This window comes from Musa acuminata, chromosome BXJ3-8 (genome assembly GCF_036884655.1).
Source record: "Musa acuminata AAA Group cultivar baxijiao chromosome BXJ3-8, Cavendish_Baxijiao_AAA, whole genome shotgun sequence".
In the NCBI taxonomy this organism is placed as follows: Eukaryota; Viridiplantae; Streptophyta; class Magnoliopsida; order Zingiberales; family Musaceae; genus Musa; species Musa acuminata.
Window position 1 is genome coordinate 34,776,900 of NC_088356.1, and position 23,104 is coordinate 34,800,003.

Consider the following 23,104-nt stretch of genomic DNA (forward strand, 5'->3'; position numbering starts at 1 on the left):
CTTTTGAGAAATTACAGTATCTTCCACAAAAACTTTGTCTTCTTTCAAAATATTCAAAATATTTTTTTTTTATTTTTTAAAAATATATTTATTTTTAAAAATATCAAAATCTTCATTGATCAAGATGATCATGCAAGACCATACTAATTCAACTTAATTTCAGCAAACCGATCATCATGTGAGCTGCTTACTTCTTTTGGTCAAATAGTGTCTGTGCACTTGTTACTCAGCTGTGTGAATTCACATCTTCTCTAAACAAGCATGATGAAGAGTGGCCAACAAAGCATCGGATGAGTTGTGAAGAAATGAATGATCCATGAGAACTGGACGAAAGCATAGGATACCAGCATGCTGATGAACTCGAGAAGTTGCTGCTGACTTGTCATCTGTGGAGCGAAGAAAGACAACACGCACACCATTTTCATCAAAAGATCTATCTTCCGTCAACGCTGATGCGGAGCCGCCCCCCCCCGGGGTGACTCCACTCCCTTCTCATCTTCTTTTACAACGTTATCTTAAGCGATTCAAGCATATAGAACTGCAGAAGTCTGCCAGGTAGCCATGAAATTAACGCACTAACAACCATAGTCAATAAGTCAACAATATCCATCCCCGAAACCCCACCGCCAACAAAGTCACCTATTCATTGTCCATGGAGAAGAAGAGAAAAGATCAGAAAACCAAAGCTCAAAACATCGTCTCCCTCCTCAGCGGCGTCGGTTCGCTGGCTCCTTCTGCGAGTTGAAGAAGACGGTGGCGACGGGGAAGCTGAGGTCGTGCTGGGCAGCGAACCATCGCGTGTTGAAGTTGGCGCGCGTGGCCGGCGACGCCACCCCCGGCAGCCGCGACTTCTGCCGGAACAGAACCAGCACGTACCTGTGGATTCCCACACGCGGCGCAGGTCCCATGTACGGCACCGCCTCCTCCCCTGCCCACCGGAGAAACACACGTGTACGTAGTACGTCAAGCAGCTGTAGCGTGCTCTTGTCACTGGCTGCCGCCAAGTGAAGTGCGCCATGTGTTATCTTGTGGATTACTCTCTTTGTAGATAAGAGGTTAATATTATATGATGCAAGTCTATCTGAGATTGCGTGTTATCTGTCAGTCTCTTAGTCTTGTTGGGTGCTTTACTCCTACTTCTATTCTTCCTGATTGCTTACAGCTCTAATTGAGACTACAAATGCACTTACCTCGAGAAGGATCTGTTCCACCAGGCATATTAATCACCATCCTGAAACCAATAAGCTTATATGAAGAACCCAGAGGCAAAGATATGTGTGACACCATTTGTGTTGCTTACCAGTGGAGCCACTCCCTCATCGTGGGATCACTAGGACTAGGTGCATCAGGGTCAGTCATCACCTACACACAAGAAAACTTCTCTTAGGGTTTCAATTAACGCTCTAACACCAAAACAGTAAGCAAACTCACAGACCAAAGTGTAGAGATCAGACTGCTGGCCTGAGATATAGACAGACGGTGGGTTGGCAGCCATGGATGGCTTGATGTCGCAGCCGTTGTTCACATGCTTCGATCCAAAACTCACCGTCATGTTTATGGTGGGCACGAAGAGGTCCACCACATCTCCTATCACTCTCCCTACCACAAGAGGATCCACATAGCCAGCCATGCCGAGCTGGCTACTGGCTTCTAATAGGTTATGTAGACGAAGTGAAACAAGAGAGACGGAGAAGAGGGATGATGTATATCTCGGAGGTTGAGGGTTGCTTTATAGCAAGAAGAGGACAGTTTGGCGTTGGACAAGGTGCGTGGAGGAGCGCCACCTGGAGGACAACGTAGGAGATGAAGAGCTGTCGACGGCACAAGTGGGTCGTCGAGATTTGCAGAGAGAGAACGATGGATGCGAAGCGAAATCTGCAATGTTGTTCGGCGAGATGCACGCCAAGTGTAGATGTCACGTATGATGGTGAAGTCGTACTGACCATTTTCCGCCACCACATACAAAAGTAGTTTTCGGTCTTCATCAACGATTTCACGCCAGGGGGGACGTCCGAGACAGGGAAATGCAAATTCTAATTTAATCGTTGCGAATAATTGGTTCCAATTTTGATTACAGAAAAAGGGTTGTGCATCGTCAGAGTCGGTAGGACAATCCGTCGATGATATTAAACTCCACATGGCACTCAAAATGACAAAAACTGCAGCCACTCACGTCAGCGGGATCAGAACAGAAAATATTTTTTTTAATTTTTTTAAAAAAATATTTTTTGTTATTATTATTATTATTTTGATAAAGGACTCGGAAAGGAATAATTCTTTCATTGCAATCTAATTCTATTATAGAGATCAGAGTTCAGTACGAATCAGATCAGTGTTCCTTGTGCAGGTCAAGCTCACAATTATCATATGATATTGAAAGAAGACTCTAGAGATTTGACTCTCTTGATGGGGGCACTAATAAGTATGGTTCAAGAGATTATTTTTCTATTGGGATACTAACAAATTCTCTTAGCCCAGCAGCCATCGAAAATGAGGAGACTCTAGAGGTTTGACTCTTTTGATGGGGCCACTAATAACCACCGCTCAAGAGATAACTCTCCTACTGGGACGCACTAATAAGTACTCTTAGCCCAATATCAATTAGTAAGTGTCAAAATTATTTTTTAAAATTTATCTAAAAAATATAATGATATGGATTCATCCAAAATGAACAATTCTGAAGCTTCCAACCTACAAAGAAACAATGATTTATCAAAAACTAAATCAAATTACGTCACAATATTGATTTGAAATTTGAGATAATTTTTGATATTTGGTATATTTAAACATTTAGAACAAACGAAATAATTGTAATACTAATTCTAAGATAATGTCGATGAGAAATTTAAAAAAAAGAAAAAATTTGACTTGAATCAGGTAAATCAATTCTAGGACTTTAATTAAGGCATACAACATTTGTAATAATTGTCTTAATTGATGGCTTTCGGCTGCGAGGGTTGCGGGCAGCGCCACCTTGAGCTCTGTTTTCAGTACTTTGGGGGGGAGAGAGAAAGAGATAGATAGAGAGAGAGAGATAGAGAGAGGAGGAAGACGAGGTGTTGCGGTGTCAGATTAAGGAGTGGTGCAACCCCTTCCTCCAGTACCTTCTCGGCCTCGATCGCATCTCGCCGCCTTCCGAAACCCGACATTTTTGGTTTGAGAGAGCACATCGAGGGGGATCGTTTGATGATCAGGGGCAGCTACGTAGTGCGCGGCAATCCTCGTCGATTCCATTTCCACCGCTTCCTGCTACGATCTCATCCTCAATTTTGGATGTTACTCCCCAACTTATGGCTCGGAATTTCTCTATTGTCTTCTGTTCCCGCGGCTCCTTGTCACTCTTTGGCGTTATCTTCCTATTCCTCGGATTGTTCAGATTTGGATTAGGGTTTCTGGCTCTCGATTCGGAATCAGGAGGCCCTGATAGGGGTTGCGTTGCAGGTGAATTGATGAAGAAGCGGTTTCTTGATGTTCACCCCGTAGAAGAAAGGGTGGTCGTTCTCGCTGACGATGCGTTGAGGGTTTGCAAAACTACGGCACGCCGGTGCGATGGCCTCCCTGAAGGTGAAGGGAAAGAGCATGGTAGAGGCGCCGCCACCACCTCAGGCTTGGTTTCTAGGTGAATGGCGGGAAAACCTTTAATTTCTTTCTTTACTTTAATTGACAACAAAATTTCAATTCCTTTAACCATTAAATTTAGATTATAGTTTATTTATAATTCAAATTATTGATTATTAACTTTTTATTTTTAAAATTTCATCCATAATGGAAACATATTTTATAATTAGAAATTCTAATAGAATATTTCATATTTATAATAATGATGATTCTCTGTATTGATTGGTTGGTGATACAATATATACCAAACCATACCAATGTGTCGACGCATGGTATGATGGAGCATACTGATAAACCGATATGTGTCGTCCGTATCGATCCCCTGTTAGACCGATACATACTGTCTATATAGAGCAGTACGACGAACCTTGATAATAATAATGTTATAATTATATTATTTTATATAAAAATTAATATTTTTCTTAAATTTAAAATAGTATTGCAGTGAGGAGGTGGAGGCTCGGTGGCGGTTCATGGATGCAGCATTGCTTGATGAATCTGTGTTGCAAGTGATGGGCAGGGATGCTCTTGTATAGAGGATTGTGAAGCTTGAGAAAGAGGCTACCGTTTTCCTCTTTTTTTGGCATAAGCTGAGTTCAAGGTTATACGAGAGTGCTATAATTGCCCTTAATATAGTGGTCCTGAAATGGTTATGCATTCTTTTATAGAGAGAAAGTAATGCAAGAGAATCTTCTGGTTGACAGTCACTGTTATGGGCCAGAGACAATGGCAAAAATGTTGATAAATTGAAGGCACTATTTTTCTGTTACTCTTATACTTTTCTTACAGAACTTTCAAGTTGGTTTGTCTGTACCATAATTATGATCTTTATGCTGCAGATTCGTTTGGCTTTATCCAATGAGCTTGTACAAGAGATTGTTTTGTGTTCAACAGCAACAACAAAACCGTAAGTCTCACTAACATTTGGGGCCGGCTATATGGATCTTTTGCCGTCATTGAGATCTGTAATTGTTTGGTATTCAAATTGACAATATTATAGCTGATGTATCATCCTAATCTACTGTCAGATATATACGTTTGAGTGCTAACCTGTATAAGCCCTAAGGGTTCCTGCTCCAGGAACTCTGTGATCAAAAGCTTGAGATTGAAGTCCATCTTTTCTTGAAATACAACACCAGAAAAAGATAGTTCAAGTGAAGGACTGCTTAGTTTCTCATAAATCTTCTCCTAGGCAGCCTCTAGTGTGATCCTGAAGAAAACGACACCACTCAGACTATAATGTAATAGTGAATCTGCATAACTGTTTCTCATGTTTTAGGGGTGGGATCCTCATACTTTGTGGTTTTCTTTTCCTTTTATCTTGATGCCTTCAGTGTGAACAAAACAAAAAATTAAGCATATTTAGAGTCTGTTAAAATTGGTTCTTGGAATGGAGTGTGCTTGTAAATTGACAACAAATACAAGAAATATATTGTCAATTTGGTCTTGCTAGCTTTTATTTCTATTGATACTATATGATTCTTGTTGTGAATAGGTCTTCTATTGGTCGAGAAAAAGGAGACAGTTGCTATGTGTGAAGAAGTCAGACAAGTTTTGGCAGAGGTAAATACTTCATCGGAGAAGTTGTTTGAAGGTAACTTTCCATGAAAGTGATAACCCAACCATCTTTCTGGATATTGGCTTGGGCTTATGGAAGCATCCTTTTATGCCCTGTTTAGCACCATGGATCACTTCCTTCTGAATTAGGTTATTGGTGCTCGTGCATAATGTTTTACCTAGAATAGATCCAATGACTTTGATTTGCTCGTTCAAAGTACTCATAAGTTGTCATAAAGGAACATATCATGACCCACTCTGCTTTTTTGAAATTAGACTCTGGAGTCGGTGCTTTTATTTGCTAAGAGATGAAGAGAAATATTAATCATGCCTTCAATGCTTCTGTTTGAACAGTTGTATTATGCTAAAGAAGTCAGATCCTTATTTTGATGAAAATTAAATGATTATGGTCTGATACTTTTTAATTCTCTTTTAGGTTTTTTGTTTCTGGAATGCAATAACTGGCAAGCTTTCTTGTGAAATTGTTGGGTGAATTCATGCCATTGTATAACATGTCCAACTATTGATGAATCAGGAAAGTTTTGAACTATGTTGAAGGAAATGAACATATTAAAAGCCTCTTACACATTATTTTTGTTGAGTATTTTACTGTGTACTTTTTTTGCTATCGATTGACTAACTTGTCCTGATCTCTAGAAGCTGGGGGTCGATTTGGGTGGTTTGGATTCTGGTAAAAGATTAACATGACATGTCCTGGTTTCTTAGTAGTTCTGTAACCTGAACCTATTTGACTTGTAATCAGATATCTTCATCTGAGCTGCTGAAGTCAAGATTCGGGGATATGGTTGGTCTGGTCTATAGATATGAGATATTGATGGTGCCTTGATGCGGAATTTAATGGTTGACTAACGTATGGGTTTGAGAAAGGGGGACAAAGAGGAGTGGGTTGAGATCTTGTCAGTGGGATTAACATAACAAGTCTCTGCTTTTAGTATTATCATCAATATTAACCATGTAATTTTTTTAAAAGCAAGAGGTCAATAACTTCTTTCCTCTTTGTCTCTCAGTGATGCTGCCCACTCAGTGTTTGGTCAGACTAAAGGACTTAGAATAGGAGGCTATCAACAACCTGCTGGAGGTGAATTACTGATGGAAGATGGTGACGGAGAAGGGACTTGTCAATTGGACTGAGATGTTGAACCTGCATCAAGTTATGTCATGTGGAAAACAGCTACAGAAAATGTCATGGAAGTTTATGAGATATTCCAGAAACTTGTTCAGGTAAGTTCAATCTTATGCAGTTGATCAACCAGGGGAATAATTCATACCTCAGGAAAATTCAAATCATATTATTCTTTTCTCTATCAGTAGTGTCTGGAAGATTTAAGTCATATTGTTTCCACTCCCATTGTTGGCTCCATTTTGAAAATAAAATTCACTCCTTGACATTGTCAGTTCTTAATTAATTCACTGGGTTTGCTGGATCAGTTGGAACACTGACTATTTCAGTGGGGTCATCTTGGTCCATAAATGCTTGAATGAAAACATTATTACCTTGCAGAATATGCTCGATACATCTTGATTTATGAATTCCCTCGGATACTATGCTACCATTTACAACCAAATAGACTGTGCCTACTTGAAATATTATTACCTTGTGTGATTGAGATGTCTTATTAGTTAAAGCAATGGTGTTCCTTGACAGTGTTAGGTGGAGGAGGTCCATGCTCCTGCGGAGAGCAACAATAATGATATTTCTGGGAAGTTGGTCGGTTCAATGAGCACAGTGGAGAAGATGGGTTTGTGGTAGATGAGGCAGCTGCAGCAGAAATAGAAGCTGCGGCTCCTGATGTTGGATGGAGTGAAGACGATGACGATGATGAAGAAGACTATAGTGACCACAATGTTTTGGACGTTCTTCTCAACATGATAATAGAGCTGCTCCTATGTCCACATTGTTAATAGAGCTCTCTTTTAGTTTTCATGGGATGGGTATCAGTCATGTAGGTAATGCTCTTTATCGACTAGTTCTTTTGTGAATGCATGAGAGTGACGTATCCATGCTTCCACCTTGAGAACATGGTTCTTTCTACTCTAAAGCCAAGGGAATGCTTCATTCGGTTCTTGTCACTGTTATACATCTAATGTATAGTTGACATTATGTTCGGAAAATCTTTGGAAGCTAGTCTTGGATTTGGTTGCATCTGAAGTCATACATGCTTACGTACCCCGAAGTTCTTCTAAATAACAGGTTGGAGACTTCCATTACTTGTCTTTAATAGCTTAACACCATCATTATTTGGTTGTTCTAATCCATCTTATGTTAAGAGAAGCAGGGTTGAATTGGCTATGCTTTTTCCGTGTCTTCATTGATTACCGGCGTTTAATGCAAGGACCTGCTGCAGAACAAAACCACCGCATAGAGCAGAGGAGCTGCCAACATATAAAAGCCGGCATGGATGGGGACTGGTCGTGAAGAAGAGGCGTGGAGTGGGTTCGTCTTGGCTTCTTTCTCTAGGGCGCGGTTGGAAAGGGGGGAGGGAGGGAAGGTGGGGTGGTCCAGAGGACCAGATCTCAATGCGTCACTAATGACTCCGGCCGGGATACTGCATCTTCCAAGTGCTACTGGTGGGTGGCCCTCCATCTCTGTCATCTTCCTCAAGCTCACACATGCAGCGTCACAGCAAGGCATGAGTTGTGTTCTCCGAGATGGAATTAGCTGTCTTCTCCCTTACTGCAGCAGTACTTCTTGTTCGCTATCTTAAACCTCATCTTCTGACTACCGGTTAGTTGTCTCATTCCCTGTCTGTAAACTTGTCTTACTGCCAATTGAGCGACATTTCATATCCAACAACTGAAAGTTTTGTTGTGATGATGCAGTTTTAGTTCCTGCTTGATGAAGCCAAGCCCCAAGTCCAAGGTCAGTTCAGCCATTGTGAGCCACGTAGCCTGGGTGGCCAAGCTTCAGAACAAGAGGGTATGTTCGCTGTCACTCGATGCTGCCATGAGGCAGGAGCATGTTGAAATAACATTCTAAATATGGGATCTCACCGGATGTCAAGTATAAAGATCGAGTAGTGCAGATGAAGTGTTGACTTGGGATTCTACCAGTGAAATGCCCGGTAGACTAGGATTAGGCGGCAGCAGGAAGTACTCCTACCTCTGTAAGACAAAGGCGTGGCCTTTCTAGGCCTGGAAACATAGCTTTATTGTAGCTTCTCATTACACCTCTTCAACGCCGTGCCTGCCCGTAAGTAATAGCCATTTCTCTCGATAACTCTCTGAGAACAGAAGAAGCTTTAAACATTAGGACACAATGGACAATAAATGCTGCCATATTATTTGCTGTCTTATTCATCTTGTTTAAGTTTTTCCTTTCTTTTCCAGCTAGTTCGGTGGAGCTTCTCCCTCTCTCTGTTTCTCAGCTGCAGTGAAGCTTGTCAAGGTCGCAGCAGAGCAACATCCTTGTAGGATATCCATTCCAATCAATTACGTTACCCTGTCCACGTGAGCTGGTAAGACTGAATAATGAACCAATTTTATGTGCAGAATTCAGCATTTTGTTAGATTTAGTTCTTCTACGTACTTATTTTTGGAGCACAGTAGGGAAGAAACAATGAGGAGAGGAGGGCCAAATGGATGATGGGCTTCCTCTGCATGTAATTTCATGCAGGCACATGCATCGAGGATGGTCCCCATCCAAGACACAAAAGCCTGTGCCTAATCCTCTCCGTTTCCTTCCCCCCACATGCCCGCCCTCCGTATCCTCCTCCAACTTGAATGCAATGGTTAAAAAGTAGAACACGAAAGAGGGCTGTAAAACACAACCCAAGTACACTTATTACAGGCGGTCTTGCACATCCGTTCTTTCCCATTGTTGTCATTGCCATCATTACCCACCCTCGACATCCTCCAGCAATAAATGTCAACGTTAGATCTTCCTGCTCTTCGTCAGTCCTCCCCACAGTGAACCTTCTCTAACCTGTGATCCTGAACAGTTTGAGGACCTACCCACTCTCCTTATTGCCATGCTCTGGTTTATCTCCTTTGGATTTGGTTTTGGGGGTCGCATCGGTTCTAGGAAGGTTGTCAGCATTAGTTCCCTTCTTTCTTTGGTAGCTGAATCAAAGTCTGAGAAAAGAAGCCACCCTTGGATCCTTTTCCTTTAGTCATACATATATTTCTTTTGTTTAGCTCACTTTTTGGATTTTGTGGTAGTTAAAGCCTTGCACATCCCACTTCCATATCTCCTGCTCTTTGTTCCTTTTCTTGATAGCCCGAGTGCTGCTTTCTCTGGGAACATTTGGTGTTGCTTCTGGCAATGCGAAGTTATTGGGTCCACGACATGAGAAGCTCTGCTCCTTCTCGACCCGTCAGATCTCAAATGGATAGTCTTTCGGCGTCTGTCTTTTGATTTGTGAGGCCGTGTTTCGTTTTCCTGTAGAGCCTTTGAATTTTTTGATGTCCAGATTAATGATGAGGGAGATCACTTCTGCGTGGGCTTTTCTCCTACTACCACTACTCATCTTTCATGCATCATCCGAACCAGAAAGCTCCACTGCTCGAATGGAGAAGGCAGAGCAACAAGCCCTGTATTTGGTGATCCAAGACTTGGTCGGCAACTGGTGGAATGGCACAGCACTTTATCCAGACCCTTGCGGCTGGACTCCGATTCAGGTTCATCTTTCTACACTAGAGATAAAACCAGTTCATATTTGAATTGCACACATCAATTCATCGCTTTGGGTTTCTTCATTCCTAATCATCAGAACGAGGCTGACTCGAAATCTTGTTTAAGACAGGAGTAGATTTAATTAGGTTTCTGTGACAACGACAGATCCAGCACTCCTTGTTTTCTTGTTTTGTCTTTCTGTATCTCATATATATATATAATGCAGGAAATTGTTACTTAAAACATTTCTTTTGCTGGACAACCCATAAAATTGATCAGGTTTGAGATTTTAATTAGTTTGAAAGTAAGAAAGAATTAACCATCTCCACTCAAAGATGTTGGTGTTTTTTCTTTGATGCTTCTATCTCTCTTCAACCACAAGCTCATACTGTGGAGCAGAAACAATCCTTGAGAAGAACATTGGATAAGATGCTCCAAGGAATCTTGGACTATTACTTTCATGTCATAGATTATGTAGAAATCTTACTTGATTCAGATAACGAGACGGATGAGCATACCCAGTATCCAGTTAAGTTTGTGAGCATAACTTCTGTTGTTTAGACAGCTGAAGAGTATTGATTGATGCCTTATGCATTACTGAGTTCTAAAATTGACTGATGCAGGTCAGATTTTTTTTCTTCTTAGATTTATCAGAATGATTTTTCTAAAGATTGATCTTTTTTGGACTTGATTCATTCCTATCTGTCAAATTCTTGAGTGCAGGGAGTATCATGCGATCTTTTTGATGGTTTATGGTACGTCACAGCACTAGGTATCGGACCCGTCCTCGAGAATTCCCTCCAATGCGCGGAGGAAGCGAAGCTGAGTCCACTGCTTTTCCAGCTCGAGCATCTCAGAAGCCTCTCCTTGTTCAACTGTTTCTCCTCTCATCGACCCACTGCCGTTCCATCAAGCAGCAAGTGGGAGAAGCTAGCTGGAAGCTTGCAAACCCTGGAGTTCCGCTCGAATCGAGGCCTCGTCGGAGAAATCCCAGCCAACCTTGGCCACCTCAGTAACCTACAGTCCCTTGTGCTGGTCGACAACTCTTTGGCTGGAGAGCTACCAGTGGAGCTTGGCAACTTAGTCCACCTGAAGCGGCTCATGCTCTCCGGGAATAAGTTCTCCGGCCAATTCCCAGCTTCTCTTTGCCACAACCTGACCGAGCTTTTGATCCTCGACCTCAGCAGCAACTCCCTGTCCGGTTCCCTTCCTCCCTCTCTCTGCAGTCTCAGTTCACTCTTAAAGCTTGATCTCAGCAACAACCAGTTCCATGGAAGCCTTCCACCAGAGCTCGCAAGTCTCACCCACCTCACTCTGCTGGACCTCAGGAGCAACAACTTCTCCGGTGCTTGGTTTAGATCTCTTGCTGGCATGGCGTCGCTTCAGGATTTGCTTCTGTCCTACAACCCATGGGGTGGGAGTCTCGTGGAGCTGGAGTGGGAGGCGCTGAGGAATCTCACGACGTTGGACCTCTCACATATGGGCTTAACGGGGACGATTCCCGAAGCAATTGCGAGCTTGAAGAGATTGAGATACCTGGCGCTGGATAACAACCACCTCTCCGGCAGCGTCTCCTCTGGATTTGCAGCTTTGCCTTCTCTTACTGCTCTCTATCTCAGCGGCAACAACCTGACAGGGAAACTCGAGTTCTCCCAAGAGTTCTATCAGAGGATGGGGAAGAGGTTTGCTTGTTGGAACAACCCAAACCTCTGTTACGACGCTGCTGTGTCCATGGCCACGGGAGACGTCCTTTATGGTGTGGCGCAGTGCAAGCAAGATAAGGAGGCGGCTTCATCTAACTACGAGGCCGATCCCTTCGCAACGGTAGACAGGAGGAATCCAGATCACAGTTCTGGTTTGGTGGCCTCCTTTTGGTTTCCTGCTGCTTCGACCGGTGGAGTTTGGTGGGGAATTGCTGTTGAGGAGGTAGTCAGCATGGTTCTTTTCGCCATGATCTTGTAAGATGGATTCCCAAACCTGCATAAATAGTTCGATACAACATCTTCTCTTTCTGTTCTGTGACTGCTTAATGTATTTTGGTAGAATGTTAGGTTATAGTTGGCAAACTATTACCGAAATGTATGGACGCTCAGCTCACCGAGCACTAGTCGGATGGCAGTTACCCAAAATAAAATTTCCGGCCTCGAATGGTTCTTATACGTACTCACATGCTGTGTGTGGATTCCATATCTGGATGTTTATGTGCATGCGCCAAAAGGGCCCAAGGCCAAACCCAAAAAAAGCATGACGTTGGGACCCGTCCGATCCAATAAAGTGTAAGTACGAACACTCGAACGTGGTCGCACCGCGCACCAGTCGGACGGTGAGGTGAAGTGTACCCAAAAAAATTCTTGTTGGTCTTTAATTCGTCAAGTTTGCTGCAGATTCTATGTCTGCGTGGAGGCTTCGTGGTAAGCTGACTGCCCGCTTTTAGGGTAACCCTTCGAAGGAGAATGACCACTCATTGATGGGGTTACAACTGTTAGATTGGGCCAAGTCTTGCCAGCATAATATACTGGATTGAAGAATTCTAGGGTCCAATCCGAACCTAAACCATAAAGCATTGGTACAAACACTCACGGTGAAGCTATTGCGAACATATAGGATGACAAACAAGGCTTGAAAAGTTTTTTGGGTCTAAAATAGTTCGAATTTGCTACTCTTATACTCACTTCAACGAGCAAGATGGAGATGAGTGCTAGCTTCCTAATTGTCAATGTCTTGCCCTAAAGCTTACATGTCTGCTTAAAGTTCACCCATGGAATGATAAAAAGTACCCTAAAAAAAAGGTAAAGTGAAATGGGGACTAAATCTATTCAACTTTCCATCTTCTTATTCTTAACTTTTAAGTCGGTAATAATAAAAAGCTTAGACCATCAAAGTTATATTTTATATTTAGTATTTATTTATATAATCTTTTTTTATTACGAAGAAAAGAGATAAGTGAATTCCTATCAAAAACCTCTCTTTTTGGACTGTTGTTCATAGGTATCCCTTTTTCATATTTTGTAAACATATTTTTTATTTATCATAATATCTAAAATGACACTTGACAAAACAGTTGGAGTAGTACCTATTCATTCTTTGGATCGTCCATAGGGTGAATCGATCTAATCCCTCACATATGATATTTATATTATCAATCATGGTATTTTTGGAACCTCCATCGAAACATTGTAAATCTCTTCAAAAATATTATAACTAGTGTAAATTGACTCAAAACCTAATAGAAATTAACTCATCTAAAAAAATAGGGTTTCAAATAGTATCCTTACATTTCAAATAGGTTTGGAATAATACTAACTAAATATGGAGACTTATATTTTAATTATAATATTTTTTAATAGACGTCGATATTTTTGATAAAATATTATAAATCTATTCCAAAATACTATAATAACGAATTGTACCGATTCATCATATGGATCAACACCAACTCCAGTTATCTTTAAGAAATTATAATTAATAAAGGATAACTTTGAAAAATATGTGAAAAAGAAAGAGAGAAACCTAAAAAAAAAATGTCTCCGAATTTTGCTCAAAAAAATATTCTGTTATTGCCCCACGAGCAGCTTTCTATCGTGATGTCGTTTCCGTTTGGTATATATCCAATCAGCCCGGCGGCTATCGGAAGTAGGCTTTGAGGTTGCTGCAGCATTGGGCCTGCATTAAATTGAGGGCCAGCTTCCCCCAATATCATGAAGCGTAGATTGCTATTTCTGAACGGTCGAATTTGGTTGAGATGGTCTACTTCCTTTCTGCCCACTTCAACGGCAAAGATAAAAATATGCGGCAGTACTTTCGCCGATCAATCACTTCTCCCCTATCAACAACTCAAAATCACTTGACGATGATGTAAACTGACACGTTAATCAATGTCCTTTTTGGTACTCCATTGATTTGATTTTGTCACACTCCACATTTATAAAAAAATATAAATTATTATTTTATTATTTATAATTAAAAAATATTTTTGTCATACATCTTCGAATTGAATTCTCTGTTTTTAGAATAATAAATATTTTTAACTATTAAAAAGAATCATATCTTCTTGAGAGCATCATAAGTGGTAGAAAATCTCTTCTACACCCTCCATTCTATTATAAATTAATAAATTATTTTAAAAATAAGTCAATCGACACACATATTGGTTGAAACCTTGGAAGAAAATTATAAAAAATATTTTCAATATTATGAAACATGTTCAAATATTAATCATTGAATATCAAATATATTAATTTATTATAAAACTTATGTATCGAATCAATAATGATAACTCTAAACAAAATCATACCCCACATCTTAATGACATACGAAATAGAGTTAGGTACAAATGCATACATCACACAATTTTGAATTTTGAATTTTGAATTTTAATGATAAAATTAATTGATGAAATTATGATCTAATCAGTGTTTGAGTGATGTAGGACTAACTTCGATCATGAAAAGGTAAATCAATTGAAATAGGAGAATCAGACAGTGGGCCGAAATGGATCATGTCAGAAGATTGGACGTCAGACCGAAGGATTGGTCGACGTGTCGGAAGATGGACTTCGTGCCATGAGTTTGGGCATCGAGCCAAAAGGAAAGGGCATTGCACCAAGAAGATCAAATATTGCGAGAGATCAACATGCTGATGGATTAGGCAATATACCGAAGGAGAGGACGATGCACCGAAGGATCGGACGAAATATTGGATGAACCAATGACATACCGGACAATATAAAATTCATGCTTATAATCATATATATCTAGATCGAAGTAGTTTTAGTCTTAATTGAGTTAGTTTTGAGTATAACTATGCTAACTTAGTTAGGAGCTCATTGGGCCTAAATTAGGACTGATTTGGGTTGAATGGAAGGCCCATTCATTGACCCACAATTGGGTTAGGTGGTAGAACCGCTTCTGAGTTGGAACGTATGAACTATATGATTTTGGAAGACCCAACGATAGTACCGCTAGTGTCAAGCGATGATATTGCCCAAACTAGCGATGTACCACCCAAACTGGGTGATGGTACTGCCAGTGCACAGAGTGGCAAGTGGTGATTGTTGAATCTCATATTTTGATGATGAAATCACTTGATATGTGTTTATATTTTAATCTGCATTTTGAGTGACGCAGGATGCTTCGATCAGGATGAGACAATTAAAGCAGGAAAAATCATGTTGTGCCGGAGGAACATGTCAGAAGATTGGACGTCGGGCCGGTGGATCGGTCAACATATCGGCAGAAGGCTTCGGGCTATGGACTTGGACATCGGGCAAAGTGTTGAATCTCGGATTTTGATGATGAAGTCAATTGTCATTTGTTGTCTAATCTATGTGTTGAGATAAGTGTGTATGATTATTTACGATGAAAGTTAATCAAGCAGCAGGAGTTGCGCTGGAGTCAAGTTCATGATCACATTGGAAGTTCGAGAGTTCGACGGAAGTTCGGACGGTCGTCGGAGGTTCTGCGAGAACAGATCCGAGAAGTCCAGAAGCTTGCCAAGCGAAGCTCGTCGGAACTTGCCAAGTGGATCGTCGCAAAGTCCAGGAGTTTGCCGGAAGTCCGCAGGAGCATCACCGAGGGTTCATCGGATGATCGACGGAAGTTCGCCGGAAACTCGCCGGAAGAAGCGATTGACGCACCGAAGCAAAGCTGCAGAAATTGTCTTAGATTTAATCGTAGTTAGCACGTTGATTAAGTTGGAAAATGGGAGGTGATCCCATTGGCTTAATCTTGGGGCAATTGGGCCCCTGAAAGACTGAAATTGGGTCGAATGGAACTAACCATTCGGACCCTGATTGCACCAGGAGGTGCAACCGCCTAGGCCAGGAGGTGGCATCGCCTGGGCTAAGCCTCCCAGCGAGACTGGGCGGTGCAACCTCCCCAGCCAGGAGGTGGCACCGCCTGAGCTCAGTCTTCGAGCAAGACTGGGCGGTGCAACCTCCCTGACAGAGAGGTGGCACCGCCTGAGCTCGGTCTTCGAGCTCTGGCAGAGAGGTGCAACCGCCTCAGTCAAGAGGTGGCACCGCCTGGGCTCAGTCTTCGAGCTCTGCCAGGCGGTGCAACCTCTCCAGTCAAGAGGTGCAACCGCCTGATCCCGGAATTCCGGGATTTGATCGTTTTGAGCTCCAAATTTGAATTGGGTTGGGGCCTATAAATACCCCACCCATTCAGCACTGAAAAGACATAGACCTACACCGAAATCTTGATCTTTTCTGTGATTCTAAGAGCTCAAAAGTGTTGTTAAGCCTTTAAGTCTCCTCCTTCTGTTCTTCAAGTTTTTGAGTTGTAAAGTGAGGAGAGAAAGGTCTGTAAAGGTTGTCTCCTGAGCCTGTCAAAAGGAGAGAAACTGTAAAAGGGCAGTTGGCCTTCGCCTATTGAAGGAAGGCCTCTAGTTGACGTCGGTGACCTCGTCGGTGGAGGAAGCCAAAAGTGGAGTAGGTCAAGACTGACCGAACCACTCTAAATCTCTGGTTTGCGTTTATTTTGAGCACTTTATCATTACTGCAAATCTCCTTCATAACTACTGCTTTCTGCGCTTTTACGAACAAGTTCTAAGTGCTGTTCCTTCAGAATCTGCATTCAGACGTAAATCGATGTTTTCGTACATTACAGTTTATGTTTACGTTTTGATTATGCAAAACTGTCTTCTACGCCTTCACGAACAAGTTTCTAAGTGCTGATCTGTCCGAATATGCTTTCAGACGTAAACTAGTGTTTTCGTACGATATTTACATTGCAGTTTACGTTTACGCCTTGATTCTGCAAAATTGTCTTGTGCGCTTTTACGAACGAGTTTCTAAAGTTCAGATCCTTTTGAAACTGCGTTTAGACGTAAATCTGCGTTTAGACGTAAATCTGCGTTTAGACGTAAATCTGCCTTTAGACGTAAAACTGCGTTTAGACGTAAACTACGTTTAAACGTAAAACTGCGTTTTAGACGTAAACTGAGTTTGGACGTAAATCTGCGTTTAGACGTAAATCTGCGTTTAGACGTAAATCTGCGTTTAGACGTAAAACTGCGTTTAGACGCAAACTGCATTTAAACGCAAATTGTGTTTAGACGTAAACTACGTTTAGACGTAAACTGCACTTAGTCATAAGTTATCTTTGAGTCGGCTTTTGCTTCAAAACTGATTTTTATCGAACGAACGCAGCTTTTGTTTTTAATCGCTAAAAGATTTCCGCTGCACTAATTCACCCCCCCCCCTCTTAGTGCTTTCGATCCTAACAATTGGTATCAGAGCAAGGTTAACTCTCTAACGGATTAAAACCCAAAGAGAAATGGCATACGCCGGAAACCAAGAGGGTCATTCTATTACGCATCCACCCATGTTCAGTGGGACGGACTACACCTACTGGAAGACCCGAATGAGGATCTTTCTTATTTCTATGGATTTTGAACTGTGGAATCTTGTCGAAAACGGATTTTCGAAGTCTTCTCTTCCAATGATCGATTGGAATGATTTGGAGAAGAAGGCTTTCGCTCTTAATGCAAAGGCTATGAATGCCTTATTTTGTGCACTTGATAAAAACGAGTTTAACCGTGTTTCAACTTGTGAAACTGCATTTGATATTTGGCACACACTCGAAGTGACCCATGAGGGCACAAGTAGAGTAAAAGAGTCAAAAATCAATTTGCTGTTACATTCTTTCGAACTTTTTCGGATGAAACCGAGTGAAACCATTGGTGACATGTTTACCCGTTTCACGGATGTCGTCAACGGTCTAAAAGGACTCGGAAAGAGCTTTTCGGATTTTGAGCTTGTTAATAAGATACTAAGATCCCTTCCTAAGAGTTGGGATCCTAAAGTCACTGCTATTCAAGAGGCAAAAGATCTGCGAAATTTTCCTCTTGAAGAACTAATCGGGTCATTAATGACCTACGAAATGACTTGTAAAGCTCATGAAGAGCAAGAAGACATCCTTCCAAAGAACAGGAAGGATATGGCACTCAAAACTTCTGAATGCCACTTGAGAGAAAACTCAAGTGATGAGGACTGTGATGATGACTTGGCACTTCTAACAAGAAAGTTTAAAAAGTTCTTTAAAAGAAACAAGTTTAAGAATGATGCAAAAAATAAACTTGAACCCAAGAAGGACCAAGTAATCTGCTATGAATGCAAAAAGCCGGGACACTACAAGAGTGATTGTCCCCAAGTCAAAAGGAGAACATCAAATAAGAAGGCGCTTCAAGCAACATGGGATGACTCAAGCGCATCCGAAGAAGAGGAGTCCAACACTGAGCAAGTTGCTCATTACGCCTTAATGGCCATCAAAGATGAGGTAACAAATTCAATAGATGCAGATTTATCATTCGATGAATTATTAAATGCTTTCCATGAATTGTTTGATGAATGCAAAAATAACAGTAGAAAATACAAATTGCTGAAAAAGGTGCATGATAGTCTTACTTGTGAGTTTGACAAGTTAAAAGTTGAACATCATGATAGTTTACATTCATGTATCAAATGTCATGATTTAGAAACTTTCCAAAAAGAAAACCTGCTACTCAAGGACACCTTGAAGAAATTCGAGGTTGGTAGCAAGTCATTGAACATGATCCTTGCAAACAAGGGTCACGTTCCAAAAAGAAGTGGAATTGGATTTGTAAGAAGTCCTTACCTAAATCCAACCACTTTTATAAAAGGCTCCATCCTACATGTTCAACACCAAGCAAAATGCAACTTTTGTTGCAAAATTGGACACAAGACACATTGTTGTCCATTCAAGAAAATAAGTCCAAACAAATTGATTTGGGTTCCTAAAGGAACCATGAAAAATTCTATGCAACATGATAAGAAATTTAGATCTATTTGTGAGGCACCCAAAAGCAAATGGGTACCTAAAAATCATCCTTTCTTGTAGAAACCCACACCATCGCAAGCTAGGAGCAAGAGATGGTACCTTGATAGTGGATGCTCAAGGCATATGACCGGAGATCCATCTCAATTCTCTAAGCTCACTAGCATAGACGAAGGCTATGTCACCTTCGGAGACAAAAACAAGGGTAAAATCATTGGCAAAGGAACCATAGGTAACAAATCCAACCTTTTTATTGAAGATGTTCTGTTAGTTGATGGTTTAAAACATAACCTCTTGAGTATTAGTCAATTATGTGATAAAGGATATACTGTCAAATTCGAATCTAATGCTTGCATCATTGAAAAACCACACAAAAATATGTCTATGATTGCATTAAAACAAAATAACGTATACACTATTGACATCAATGACTTATGTGATGAAATGTGTTTTGCGGTTATTAATGAGGATGCTTGGCTATGGCATCGAAGATTAGGTCATGCTAGCATGAAACTAATCACTCAAGTATCATCTAGAGAACTTGTAAGAGGAATTCCTCATATCAAGTTCATCAAAGACAATGTATGTGATGCTTGCTAATTAGGTAAACAAATCAAGGGTAGTTTCAAAGCTAAGAATCAAATAAGCACCTCTAGGCCCTTACAATTGATCCATATGGACTTGTTCGGACCAATCTATACATCGAGTCTAGGAGGTAGCAAATACGCCTTTGTCATTGTTGATGACTATAGCAGATATACATGGACCTACTTCTTAAAACAGAAAAATGAATGCTTTAGATATTTTACCAAGTTTTGTAAACTTGTTCAAAATGAGAAGGGATCTATGATTTCGTCAATTAGAAGTGATCATGGTGGAGAATTTCAAAACCATGATTTCCAAGAATTCTGTGAACTCAATGGATACAACCATAATTTCTCTACTCCAAGAAATCCTCAACAAAATGGGGTAGTAGAAAGAAAAAATCGAAACTTACAAGAAATGGCAAGAACCATGTTGAATGAACATGGCCTACCCAAATATTTTTGGGCCGAAGCTGTAAACACTGCATGCTATATTTTGAATAGAGTTCTAGTAAGACCCTTACTCACCAAAACTCCTTATGAGTTATGGAATAACAAAAAACCCAATGTCTCATATTTTAAGGTCTTTGGGTGTAAGTGTTTTATCTTGAATGAAAAGGATAACTTAGGAAAATTCGATGCTAAATCTGATGAAGGAATCTTTCTTGGTTATTCTTCGGTTTCTAAAGCTTTTCGTATTTTCAATAAAAGAACCTTAATTATTGAAGAATCCATCCATGTTGTTTTCAATGAGATTTCCGAAATTAAGAAAAATGATCTTGATGATGATGTTAACTTTGATTCTTTGAATTTAAACGAAACCCCGTCTCCAACTAGCAACTTGGATGCATCCACTTCCTTACCCAAGGATTGGAAGTATGTAGATGCTCATCCTAAGGAGCTAATCTTAGGAGACACATCAAAGGGGGTTCAAACACGATCCTCTTTTAAGAATTTTTGTGCCAACGCCGCCTTTCTCTCGCAAATTGAACCCAAATGTGTTGATGAAGCCATGAAAGATGATTCATTGATTATCGCAATGCAAGATGAATTGAATCAATTTGAGAGAAATGAGGTGTGGACGCTTGTTCCTAGGCCAAATGACCATTTAGTTATTGGTACTAAATGGGTCTTTAGAAACAAGCAAGATGAAAATGGTATCGTGGTTAGAAACAAGGCTAGATTAGTGGCCAAGGGTTTCAACCAAGAAGAAGGTATCGATTACGAAGAAACCTTCGCACCTGTGGCTCGATTGGAAGCCATAAGGATGCTCCTTGCCTACGCTAGTTGTAATAATTTTAAGTTATTTCAAATGGATGTTAAAAGCGCTTTTCTAAATGGCTTTATTTCCGAAGAAGTTTATGTTGAACAACCTCCTGGATTTGAAAATAATAGCCTCCCTAATCATGTGTTTAGATTAACTAAAGCTCTCTATGGATTAAAACAAGCCCCAAGGGCTTGGTATGAGAGACTTAGTTCTTTTCTTATCAAAAATAACTTTACAAAAGGCAAGGTTGATACTATATTGTTTATCAAGAATTTTGAAAATAATTTTCTTATTGTTCAGATTTATGTTGATGATATCATCTTTGGCTCTACAAATGAATCTCTTTGTGAATCTTTTGCTAAAACTATGAGTCTTGAATTCGAAATGAGCTTAATGGGAGAATTAACATTCTTCTTAGGTTTACAAATCAAACAACTAAGCAATGGCATCTTTATTAGTCAAACTAAATATGCCATGAATTTATTAAAAAGGTTTAATATGAACAACTCAAAGGCTAGTAACACTCCTATGAGCACCTCCACTAAGGTAGAAATTGATGAAAGTGGAGAAAGCTTTGATCAAAAAACTTATAGGGGTATGATAGGAAGTTTACTTTACCTCACTGCCACCAGACCAGACATCATGTTCAGTGTAGGACTTTGTGCTAGATTTCAATCAAACCCTAAGATATCTCATCTCAAAGCAGTTAAAAAAATACTTAGATATCTTAATGGAACCACAAATCTAGGATTATGGTACCCAAAATCAGATAATTTTGAGTTAACAGCTTATGCTGATGCGGACTTCGCCGGCTGTAGACTAGATAGAAAAAGCACATCAGGATCATGTCAATTTTTAGGACATGCCCTTGTTTCCTGGTCATCTAAGAAACAAAGCTCGGTTGCTCTATCAACAACCGAAGCTGAATATATTGCAGCAAGTGCATGCTGTGCACAAGTTGTATGGATGAAAAACACTTTAGAAGATTACAAAGTTAATCTTAAAGATATTCCCATTAAATGTGATAACACGAGTGCAATATGCTTAACTAAGAATCCTATACAACACTCAAGAACAAAACATATTGATATTAGACATCACTTTATACGAGATCATGTCACTAATCATGACGTAACCATAGAGTTCATTGATACTAAACATCAACTAGCTGACATTTTTACAAAACCTCTAAGTGAAGAACAATTTGATTTCATTCGAAGAGAATTAGGAATGTTGATGTGTCCGAATAGATAAATTTGTTAAAATTATTTTTCGGACTATGTTGAATGATCAAATCACTTGATTGCCATGTTTCTATGATTATATGTGAAAATCTGTAATAAAATCTTGTCCGAATGCATCTTATTCAACAGATTCTCTCGTACACCTTCATGAAAAATAAGTTTCTGAAATAAATTTGATGAAGTAATTCATGTGTATGTATTCCATCCTGCAAAATCTTTATAAAAGGGGAAGAAGTATTTAAAGCAATCAATGTAAAATTCCTCTATAAGCTTGCTATTGTTACTTTCCTGGTATCATAATATTTTTTGTTGATGACAAAGGGGGAGATATATGAATTGATAAACACTGCTATGATTATGCCATCCTTGCATCACCAAGAGATATATGAACATGTGCTAAAGTTTGTATTATGCCCTGAGTTGATATCTTATCATGTGAAGAAAATGCAAAACTTGCTAGAATATTTCAAATGTGTTCATCATGTAATAGTGCTTCACAGCTTTATATGATAATGTTCAAACTATATGATGAATAGTTACAAACACAATCATACAAACTTGATGATGTATGTCAAGCCTTGACATCATCCATGAAGAGATACATCATGATGAGTATCATGATGGGAGTATTGATAAGTTTAACTGATCTAACTTATCAATACGTCACTTGAATTCTTAGGTATTGAATTCAAGGTTGACTTATCTCAACTATGGCATATAGACAGGGGGAGTTAAGGATAACTCCATTATCAATTGATTGTCATCATTAAAAAGGGAGAGATTGTTGAATCTCGGATTTTGATGATGAAGTCAATTGTCATTTGTTGTCTAATCTATGTGTTGAGATAAGTGTGCAGGATTAACTACGATGAAAGTTAGACAAGCAGCAGGAGTTGCGCCGGAGTCAAGTTCATGATCACATTGGAAGTTCGAGAGTTCGACGGAAGTTCGGACGGTCGTCGGAGGTTCTGCGAGAACAGATCCGAGAAGTCCAGAAGCTTGCCAAGCGAAGCTCGTCGGAACTTGCCAAGTGGATCGTCGCAAAGTCCAGGAGTTTGCCGGAAGTCCGCAGGAGCATCACCGAGGGTTCATCGGATGATCGACGGAAGTTCGCCGGAAACTCACCGGAAGAAGCGATTGACGCACCGAAGCAAAGCTGCAGAAATTGTCTTAGATTTAATCATAGTTAGCACGTTGATTAAGTTGGAAAATGGGAGGTGATCCCATTGGCTTAATCTTGGGGCAATTGGGCCCCTGAAAGACTGAAATTGGGCCGAATGGAACTAACCATTCGGACCCTGATTGCACCAGGAGGTGCAACCGCCTAGGCCAGGAGGTGGCACCGCCTGGGCTAAGCCTCCCAGCGAGACTGGGCAGTGCAACCTCCCCAGCCAGGAGGTGGC

At 40.4% G+C, this 23,104-nt stretch overlaps 2 protein-coding genes across 12 annotated transcripts; one reads left to right on the forward strand and one right to left on the reverse strand.

Annotated features, from left to right (window-relative positions):
- Positions 1–531: 531 nt before the first annotated feature.
- Positions 532–1,711, reverse strand: LOC135645220 (protein MOTHER of FT and TFL1 homolog 1-like). 2 transcript variants are annotated; one of them, XM_065163389.1, is made up of 4 exons: positions 1,436–1,707; positions 1,301–1,362; positions 1,191–1,231; positions 532–928 (listed from the first exon to the last, which is right to left on the reverse strand). In XM_065163389.1, exons 1-4 carry the CDS (start codon positions 1,628–1,630, stop codon positions 708–710), a joined length of 519 nt encoding a protein of 172 aa, XP_065019461.1. In that variant the 5' UTR covers positions 1,631–1,707; the 3' UTR covers positions 532–707. The 2 variants fall into 2 exon arrangements, with proteins under 2 accessions (XP_065019461.1, XP_065019462.1); XM_065163390.1 differs by lacking the exon at positions 1,191–1,231 and having other exon boundaries at positions 1,436–1,711.
- Positions 1,712–2,947: 1,236 nt separating this feature from the next.
- On the forward strand, positions 2,948–11,971 carry LOC103974606 (piriformospora indica-insensitive protein 2-like). Of its 10 annotated transcripts, none has more exons than XM_065162037.1 (10): positions 2,948–3,619; positions 4,056–4,370; positions 4,458–4,525; positions 5,114–5,212; positions 6,204–6,417; positions 6,842–7,387; positions 7,542–7,921; positions 8,017–8,386; positions 8,524–9,813; positions 10,532–11,971. In XM_065162037.1, the coding sequence occupies exons 9-10, from the start codon at positions 9,598–9,600 to the stop codon at positions 11,768–11,770; spliced, it is 1,455 nt and encodes a 484-aa protein (XP_065018109.1). In that variant the 5' UTR covers positions 2,948–3,619; positions 4,056–4,370; positions 4,458–4,525; positions 5,114–5,212; positions 6,204–6,417; positions 6,842–7,387; positions 7,542–7,921; positions 8,017–8,386; positions 8,524–9,597; the 3' UTR covers positions 11,771–11,971. The 10 variants fall into 10 exon arrangements, with proteins under 10 accessions (XP_065018109.1, XP_065018111.1, XP_065018110.1 ...); XM_065162039.1 differs by having other exon boundaries at positions 4,056–4,219; XM_065162038.1 differs by having other exon boundaries at positions 4,064–4,370.
- The last annotated feature ends 11,133 nt before the right edge of the window (positions 11,972–23,104 follow it).

Bases quoted from the DNA above. Each gene is read 5' to 3' on its own strand.
- LOC103974606 (XM_065162037.1), top strand. From the start codon at position 9,598: ATGTCCAGATTAATGATGAGGGAGATCACTTCTGCGTGGGCTTTTCTC. The intron at 9,814-10,531 runs GTTCATCTTTCT...TCTTGAGTGCAG, and splicing joins GCGGCTGGACTCCGATTCAG to GGAGTATCATGCGATCTTTT.
- LOC135645220 (XM_065163389.1), bottom strand. From the start codon at position 1,630: ATGGCTGGCTATGTGGATCCTCTTGTGGTAGGGAGAGTGATAGGAGAT. The intron at 1,363-1,435 runs GTCTGTGAGTTT...TCTTGTGTGTAG, and splicing joins AGTCTGATCTCTACACTTTG to GTGATGACTGACCCTGATGC. The intron at 929-1,190 runs GTAAGTGCATTT...TCCGGTGGGCAG, and splicing joins TGGAACAGATCCTTCTCGAG to GGGAGGAGGCGGTGCCGTAC.